At 36.9% G+C, this 9,170-nt stretch overlaps 2 protein-coding genes across 2 annotated transcripts in view; both read right to left on the bottom strand.

Moving 5' to 3' along the window:
* cfap97 (cilia and flagella associated protein 97) overlaps window positions 1-489 on the bottom strand; it is a 13,000-nt gene extending 12,511 nt beyond the window's left edge. Inside the window, exon 1 of the mRNA XM_015394964.1 lies at window positions 320-489. The gene's annotated coding sequence lies outside the window, so the exon portion shown is untranslated. The remainder of the gene's footprint in view (window positions 1-319) is intronic.
* Window positions 490-2,724: 2,235 nt separating this feature from the next.
* The window catches only part of ufsp2 (UFM1-specific peptidase 2), an 11,221-nt gene continuing 4,775 nt past the window's right edge, over window positions 2,725-9,170 (bottom strand). Inside the window, exons 4-12 of the mRNA XM_015394926.1 lie at window positions 7,917-7,983; window positions 6,414-6,568; window positions 6,080-6,272; window positions 5,845-5,991; window positions 5,560-5,724; window positions 3,988-4,112; window positions 3,825-3,901; window positions 3,518-3,642; window positions 2,725-3,432 (exon numbers count right to left, since the gene is read on the bottom strand). Of these exons, the coding sequence (XP_015250412.1) occupies window positions 3,346-3,432; window positions 3,518-3,642; window positions 3,825-3,901; window positions 3,988-4,112; window positions 5,560-5,724; window positions 5,845-5,991; window positions 6,080-6,272; window positions 6,414-6,568; window positions 7,917-7,983 (1,141 nt within the window). The 3' untranslated portion in view covers window positions 2,725-3,345. The remainder of the gene's footprint in view (window positions 3,433-3,517; window positions 3,643-3,824; window positions 3,902-3,987; window positions 4,113-5,559; window positions 5,725-5,844; window positions 5,992-6,079; window positions 6,273-6,413; window positions 6,569-7,916; window positions 7,984-9,170) is intronic.

The raw sequence follows: 9,170 nt of genomic DNA, 5'->3' as shown, positions 1-9,170 counted from the left end.
AAAGAAGTATTTCTGAATTGAGCTCTGTGGATCTTGCTGAAAAACTGCTGCCTTTCAGGTTCGGGATATTTGTGGGAAAAATCAGCTTTGAGAGAAACGATTTGAAGAGTTGAGAGAACTTAAAAACACACATTTTAACCTCACGTCACTTGGCGTTTTCAGACGTTAAACTGTTGTTATCATAGTCACAGCAGGGTGGAATAATTCAATTACATTTTGTTATTTATATTATAAAAATGCTAAAAGTCGGTATCTAAACTCCGGGAAACACACGACAGTTGGCAGACATAACTGAAGCTAAGCCGGACACGGGCTGTACCGTAACAGGGTTTTTTCCTCTTCAATGGAGACTCGCATGTGTTCAGGTCTGAGCTGTAGAGAAAGCAGACGGCCTGGGTTTTAAGAAAACAAACACCTTTTGATTCTGAAAACACAAAGTCAACAGGGCACGAAGACACATAAACAGAGGACGCAGCTAGTAGCTACGTGATGACGTTCCCTGGTAACGGTTACGCTGTGACCGGAACTATGGTTTGAAATTCAAAATAAAACCAATGCAAAAAAAAAAAATAAATAAAATTATAAACTGAAAGGAATGGTAAAATACTGTTAAAATATTCTATGCATGGTTAGAATAGAATAGATATCTAATGAAGAGAAAGAAAAAATGTAACTGATTTTTACATTTTATTTCAGAATAATATGGGGAAATTCAGAATTGTGGGATTAAATTCAGAATTCTGAGATTAAAGTCAGAATTCTTACTTATATATATATATATATATATATATATATATACAATTTTAAAATCAGTTAACTCTTTTTTTTTCAGTGGCCCTAATCCTCCTCCGTAGTTATCATTTAAATGCTTTTTCTTTTTAGATAATGGGCCAATAAGGCTATATTTGTGTTAAGAACAAATGTCTAGGATATTTTTTCCCGTTTTAAAAATCTGTGCAAGATGTTTCTGTCTACCATGATGCTATATTCATACCTGATAAACAAATTTAGAAAAAGTACTGACCATTTTCTCCAATGTCTTAGAAAAGCTTTATAAAAGACATATGTGGAATTGCTCTATTGAATACACTGAAATCAGACCTTCCTTAAAAAGGTTTAAATAAATAATAAAAACATGATATGCAAAACACTAGTATTTTTTTCCTCTAATAAATCCATCACCCCAGAGAACATTGGGAGCATCTCATTCAACAATAAAGGTAATTATTTGACGTAACGTCCCCTGAAGTCTGACATTGTCGTGGTTCTACTCTTTATTAAACACTAATGTGATGCATGGTCATGAGCTACCAATGTGTTATGTCAACTGCACTTAGGGCAATCTGCGCCTAAAACCTGATGGACGACCATCATAGAAAAAAACCCCAAAGACATAAGGTAGAGATGGCGACTAACTGAAGAACATTTTTGCATCAGGTTCAAAGCTCTTAGAAATGGAACTCTGATTGAACAAGGAAATTTTCCATCATCTATCTTATATCGCTTGTCTGTCAAGGAGGCCGGTGCCCATCAGCAGTCTATGTGTGAAAGGCAGGATCCACTCTGGACAGGCTGTCAGTCCATCTCAGAGCAACACACGTGTGTGTGTGTGTATATATATATATGTATATATATATATATATATATACATATATATATATATATATACATATATATACATACACACAACCATGCACACACAACCTACCTAACAGCAATTTACAGTAAATAATTAAGCTAACTGTCATGTTTTTTGACTGTGGGAGGAAAGTGCCTGAATATAACCCCTACATGCACTTTGAGAACTTGCAAACTTTTATGCAATTGGTTAAGCTAAGTAAGGCAGATTTGAGAGGATCAGTGGACATCATGTTTCAGGTCTTGAAACAGACTGTTGAACAAGAAAAGCATCCACACATGTTGATGTGTTTCATCGCAGGGATTTTCTTTTGCAAAATAGTTCAAGTTCAGTCCCACTGTAGCTACACACATAAATTGATTGAAGTCTGAAGCTTGACTGGGATAATTTAAATCATGGATATGTTTAATTCAAAAATGCTTTCAGACACCCTATGGTCTATAACAGAGGTAACCAATTAAAAATCAGTGGGGTCCGAATAAAGAAAATCATCAACCAGTAAAGATCCGAAGACATTTTTAATTATAATCTGTTAATTTAAACAGAAATAAACACTGAAATAAAATGAGGCGTTTATGCATCCATGTTATACATTTAATTTTTAACTAATAAATATATAAAACTAAATGGAACACTTTTCCATTTTTTAATCTAAGGTGTTTTTTTTAAGTAGAGAACAACAATCGTTCAGTTTTGTACATAGACAATATTTTATAAAACACCTGAACTGAGCATTTGTCATTTTATTTATTTATTTTTTTATAGCTTAATGAGAGCAGTGGGCTTTAGGCTGCCCTGCAAGCCTTTAAACCTGGGTTTGATTGGCAACAAAGACATTCTCAACACATATCAAGGTGCTCATTTGTGAGCCTGGATCTCTATATTTGATCATGGTCATGGTGGAGAATCCGGATTCACAGCAGCAGGTTGAGCCAAACATACTCAAAATGTGCAGGGTCATCTTTGAACACACATTTCACTTTTCTTTCACCAGTTCACAGCGGTTCTTCAAAGTCTACACTTTCTCTGCTTTCATTTTCCCATCTTCTCCTTCTTTCCCATCGCCCGGCTTGCCACAGGTTTGCCTGCTGTGTCTAAAAGTGGCTCGCAACATTGACAGTTCATTGGCTAATTTGTATCACATGTAGCCTGGTCCAGACGCTCCGGAAGGCTTTACCATATTAGAAATTTGAAGTTAGATACAGACGTTGGACAACATGCAGTAATTTATAAATGTTTTAAATCAGGTTGGGTCTGCTAATCAGTGAGTCTGGTCTACAATAATCAAATATCTACAAATTAACTTTTAAACAACTTTTAAAACTGAACCTCACCGACTGTATAAAGGCATCCCAGTATTATAGCAATTAGTACAGGTAAAGAAATATAACAGAAAGCAGTCCTATTCTTGCGTCGCAGAAATAAACTAACTTCCTAAACCTCTACTCACAGGAACTTACCCAGATTACCAAATAATCTCACAAAGATCTAAGGTAAAGCTATATCTTTAATGACTATTTGAGAGAGCACATCAGTATCCATAACAAATGAGACAATTCTTTGAAACAGAAATAGACAAAATGCATTTCTGGTTATGTGATGACTAGCTTGGCAAATCCAGTTTAAATTACCGGTAAGAAACCTGGAGTTATATTTTCAGCCTTTAACCATTGTTAAGTGAAATTCATCTGAAAGTCTATTTCAGCTCAAATCACTCTTGGCCTCTGGGGTAAACACAGGTTGTAATATGCAGTTTGATCCCAAAAGTCTGGTCCTTTCCAGCCACACCAGCCCTGTGGAAGACAACATTCAAATAAAAATCAGGACCTGCATATCAATTCTTATCAAATTAGCTGAGAAATCTGCTGGCCGTCTCACCTTATCTGTAATAACCTGAAGATCCTCTGCTCCGGTATAATGTGGATCCAGGATGAGATAGCGGATTTCACCAGTGGTCTCACTCCAAGCTACGCCCAGGATAGTGTGAGCCAAAACTCCCCCACCTATAAAACAGAAAATAAAAAGAGAAATATTTAAAAACTTTAGCTGGGGTTTCTAAATAATATTTTTCATAAATTTAAACACATTTTAACTGAACAAAATACTTATTTCTGGGATTTCAGGATTTAAAACAAACATTGCATTAAGAGACTCAAACTAATGTGGTTTTAATGTATCAGCTCACCAATCATGACAGGGGTTCCTTCAGACAGAAAGTGATTGGCCAGTTCTCTTCCCTTGGAAGCCAATTTAGATCCCTGACTGAAGATGACAGAAGAAAGTTGATTATTCTACAACATTGAAGAGGAATATTCTCTAAGAGGCTGTGTAAAGGAACGCAACCCAACCTCACAAACATGATTTTCGACGTGACTCCAAGCAGCTGGTCTAGAACAGCCTGAACCTCAATGGATCCAATCCACTGACGGGACCCCACAAAGGACGCCTGCTTGTCTCCAACATCCACCAAAGCCTGGAAAACAAGAACGCCAGTTAAACTTTGACATTTTAAACACCACAACTGGGTAAATTTAAGAGGAAAATATTCTTTCAACCAGAAACCCTAAAAAAGTACTAAAGTTAAATTTGTTCATTTTAAAAGAGAAGTTGGAGGTTTTTTGAAAGCACAATGTATAATAGCGATGTTTCCTCAATGTTAGACAGAAAATGTCTATCAAAATATCTTTGAGATATGATTGGCAACACAGAAAAGGATGCATTGAGTTTGTACACTTTGCAAGAAAGATCCGATACCCAGGATGAGATTGAGAGGGATGAAGGAATGATGGATAGGTGAATGGGACATCTGAAATTAATTTAAAGCAATCTCTCTGTTCTCTAAACTCTTTTCCACTGGATTACAAACAAGATGAACATTATGCAGGACATCAAATCTGGCTATCAGAGGGAAAAGAAAAACAAACTCAATAATAAAAAAAATAAATCTGCTTCTTTAGTGTCCTCTGTCAACACAAACATCTGTTAACCTCCATGGATCTTTTTAACTAAACAAATCAGCAACAGCTCCATCCAGATGTTTGCTTTGCATATCAATATATTTCATCAGCTGCAGTGGTATTTTTCTCAGTGCCTACACCAAACACCACAGATATTGCAAATCAGAATTTAATATCCTCCCGTCTTTCCAAAAGGGATTTTTAAGAGCAATATGCCATGTTGTTACATAACTCAAACTCTATAATACTTATAGATTTCAAGTTACATAACAGTACGTCCTTAGAATAGCATTTACGCACAGAGCAGTTAAATCCTCATAGATAAAACATGGACTAATTCTATGTTGAAAAGCTAAAATTTGAGAGGCCTCCATATTTTACACAATGGTGGTGTGGGCCTCTAATACTACATCTAATACTACACTAATACTACATGATGCTGATGCGAACTGGAGCAGGAATCCTAACATCTCTGAATCCTGACAGATTTAATCTTTCCTTTTTTATTTTAAATTAGCGCTACATAAAAAATACTGTTGATACCAGAAATATGGAAATTGACAGATTTCGGTATGAAGGGATCTTTTAATTTTACCCTTTGTGTAATTTTTTTTTTTTAACCAACTGAAAGTAAAAGTAATGCTGCATATTAGGGTGATGGCTAGGAGGCCTTCAACCTAAAAAGCTCATCAAAGACAGATTTTACTTATAATTTACTAGCGGAAACATGGTTGTCTATTATTATCACTCAGAGAATTTCTCATCAAAAGCAAACGCTTTGATTTAGTCAACCTGTATGTAGGTAGAAAGGAATTTCTATTGAGCAATATAAATCCTAAGGCAGGATGTAGTTGTAAAAGAGGAAAAAGGGGAACACTGTTAAACTGGGATATTTTCCACTCTTAAAACCCAGCATACATGCAGATATGCTTCAATGGAATCAGATTAATAAACAGGGTCAACCTGCTGGATCTCCTTGTGAGTGGGAACGCATCTCTCTACATAACCCTGCTGCTTGAACCAGGAGCAGATGGTCTGCAGGGACCGATAGGCACAGCCCCACCCATTGTCATCCATGCGGTCCTGCATATAGTGGTGGTAGCTGTAAATTCCCTGGACCAGGTATACCTTAAGAAAAAAAAACAAAAACATTAACACTGCCTTCTCCTGAGTTCTGATTTGTTGTAGTGTAACAACACTAAAAACTTTAAAAAGATGCAAAACATTATTATTGCTTTGTTAATTTACCTTCCCATTGTCAAGGGCAGGGTGAGTGAGAACCGCATGAGGGTTTCGGAGATACCCGTCTTTGTAAGGCTCATTAGGAAAGTGAAAAGTGTTTGCTCTTCTGAAGTATGGCTTGTCATCTGGAAGCTCAAACTGTTTATGAAGCTCCTGTTTTGTGAAAAGTATATTATTGTCACTGCCTGCTGAAATTTGTTTTACTTATCAGACAAGACTGTTGATGGTGATAAATCTGTACCCTGCGCTGTGCTTCCAACTCTTTATCTGGCAGATCTCTGGGAAAGACCACCGTCACCAGCCCGTTTGGCTCTGGAAGGAGGAAGTGAAGGGGCTCTGGGACAAGCACCATCGTCCCCCTCATATGTTGGAGAAACACCTTCTCCATCTCAAACAGCTGGCGAGTCAGTGCCTCCAGCAGTCGTCCACAGCCACTACAGAACCAGACAAGAAAACTTTCACTGTGAGACAAACATTTGATTAAAGCTGAACCAGTGGCAACCCCAACATTATGCTATTTTTTTATATATTCCAATTAGCAACATGAAGTCAAATGTCTTTTAGATAAGACCTACTCTTTAATGGGGTCGCTGCAGCTGCTGCAGACAGCACAGTCCACTTGAAGAGTTGCGCAGAGAAAGTGGGACCTCTGGACGGTTTTAGTGAGGATCGGAGCAGAGAGAGGGCCTGGCTTCGTCACCTCCGTCATCAGGGAGAAGTTTAAGACACTCTAAGGAAAATACTTCAATCATTCACCAGCTCTGATTCCATCCACAATCCCAAAAAGTGCATCTTTGCTGAGAGCAATGCAACATTTGAAAACCTGATCTACATTCAGGAACTTGTGCTCCTGAAACTGTACATTAGTCATTTCAGAATCATTGCAATGAACCCAGCTAGCTCCTGCTGATGTTTTTATCCATTGCATTAACACCAAAAAGCTATGCTAACATTAGTAGGGTTCATGAACAGCTTTAAAAAGCTGGTGTTCTGTGAATTTTAGCAGGAGTGTACCAATTAGCAAAAACAAAAAAAAAAGTTTATTTTAACTTTAACAAAAGAAAATCAGCTTTGATTATACTGTTATTTCTTGGATGTTGAAAGACATGATTGAAGTTTCCGGGATGATGAGAGAAGAAGCCTCTATAGGTAAAGCCATATTAGTCAATATTAATTTAAAATAAGTTACTTTTATAGTATTAAAAAAAAAAACCTGTGTACGGGATTTTAAATTTGGTTAAATTTTGTTTTCATGTTTAAAATCATAGAAAACATTGGCTGTGGTTTATTATTGTGACCTGGAATTCATTCAGGTTGGATAAAAACTAAGCCTATGCCAATCTGACAGTGTATGCCGTTCAGAAAGAAAGTGGGCCTGTAAAATTCTTCAATGCGGTTACAGTTAATCAAGTTCTTTAAAGTTTGATCCATGTGTGCATGTTTAGATGCAGTTCTGCTCTGACACAACCCAATTGATTGTTTACCACTGCAGCAGTCACAGTGTGTGACAGATGCCAATAAGCCAATCATGTCAGGTGTGCCACTGCAGGGAAATGCCTGAAACATGCAGGACTGCGGGCCCTGAGCTTGATGCATATTGGAAACTGTCTAATTAACATTCCGGGTTCCAGTGTTATCGGCTGTAAAAAGCATCTGCTGAGGCCAGACTGCAGCATTAAATGCTTTGCAGTCCGACAACAAAGATGAGGTCTAACGAAGCAGGCTTTCTATTTTAATGCCATCTATAAATAACGATAAAAGATTTTTTTTGTTTTTTTTTCCCAGTCAACTGATGGTTGACTTACAGTTGCTAAAATATTTACATCCCACAAACATGTAGTATAAAGCAAAAAACAAGTTCTTTGTCTTTGTCATGTTTCTTTATATTTGACAAGTGTTTAACAATGTGTTTATGTTTGAAGTTTGAAGGAACAGAACATGTTTTTTTTTTCAAATAAACATAAAATTGTGGTGCGTTTTTAAATTCAAACAACAGAGAAGTTTTACTAAGATTTCAACAAAAAGTTTTACTTCATGCTTTTGTTCTCTGCGACAGAATCCCTATGGAGTATACTCACTGCTGAAAAACATTTTCTGTTTTTCTTTTTTGTTGTTCTCTTCCCACCGGACTCCTGGTCATTTGTTCTAAAAAAAGATTTTAGGAACACTTGCTTAAAACACAGCCAAAAAAATAACAGTTTAAGGTGCTTTAAATAGAATTTGAAAAGCTAAATAAAACCTACAATAAAAAAAAAGCATGAAGATAAGTGCTGTAGCCTTTTAGAGATAAAGACTATCTGTTCTGGGTTGTCGTCAGTGAAGCATAATGTCTTCTAGCCAACTGATCTATCCACTGGAAAATACTTGAATACTAACATCTTAAAAAATTGCTATTGTGAACCAGAGGCTTATTGCACAAAGTCTGAATTGAAAAATCTAATATAAGAGTTAAATCCAGGTTTGACCTAGAATGATGGAAGCACTCTGACTTCATAACACACATTTCTTTTAGCTAAAAACAATAATTTAAAGTTACTTGTCATTTTTCTTGAAATGAACAGCTTTTACTTTAAAATTAAAGTGGAAACTAATGCTATAATATCTTACATATCCTGGCATTTATTCTCTGTGGTATAAGTCTTACCCTTGAATGTGAAAGACTCAGGATCAAGCTTTTGGTACATCACGGGATGCATAATGAATGCCATCCGACAATGAAAAAGTTTGCCAAGCAAGGGATATGATTTATCCCTTTCTAGGTGACCCATCTTTTTTATATTCATGCATAATAATTAGAATAGTTTGCAGTTGATTCAATGTACTAATGACTTTAAAATGCCTGCACACTTATTTGATCCCCTTCCTTATTTTAGGTGTTAAAAGAGGCTCATATGTCTGGCGCAGAGGTTGGCTGACCATCCCCTGCATTAATGCCAGCAGGATATCTGGCCTTTAACCAGGGAGGGAAGGCTTTGGAAGTCATGGACTGAGCCTCCCTGTTGCCGAGGACGCAGTCAGCATCAGAGGCTACCTTCATACTGCAGGCCTTAATTCTCAATTCCGATTTTTTTGTGAAATCAGATTGTTTTGTGTGGTCATTCACATTTCCAAATATATGCGACTTGTATGTGATCTCCTGTGTAAACTGCATTCATACAACTAAACAGTCTCGCATGCGCAGTTAGGGCTGGGTACCGAACATCGGTTCTTTTATGGTACCGACCGAAATGCTTCGGTTCTACAGAGTATCGAAATATGCCTCGTCTTTCGGTACCAAGTTTCGGTGATTGGCTGTAACACTTAACGTGATTGCGTCATCCAGGAAAAATACA

Source organism: Cyprinodon variegatus, unplaced genomic scaffold (genome assembly GCF_000732505.1).
Source record: "Cyprinodon variegatus isolate N-32 unplaced genomic scaffold, C_variegatus-1.0 Scaffold715, whole genome shotgun sequence".
NCBI lineage: Eukaryota > Metazoa > Chordata > Actinopteri > Cyprinodontiformes > Cyprinodontidae > Cyprinodon > Cyprinodon variegatus.
This window is presented reverse-complemented; position numbering and strand designations above follow the sequence as displayed.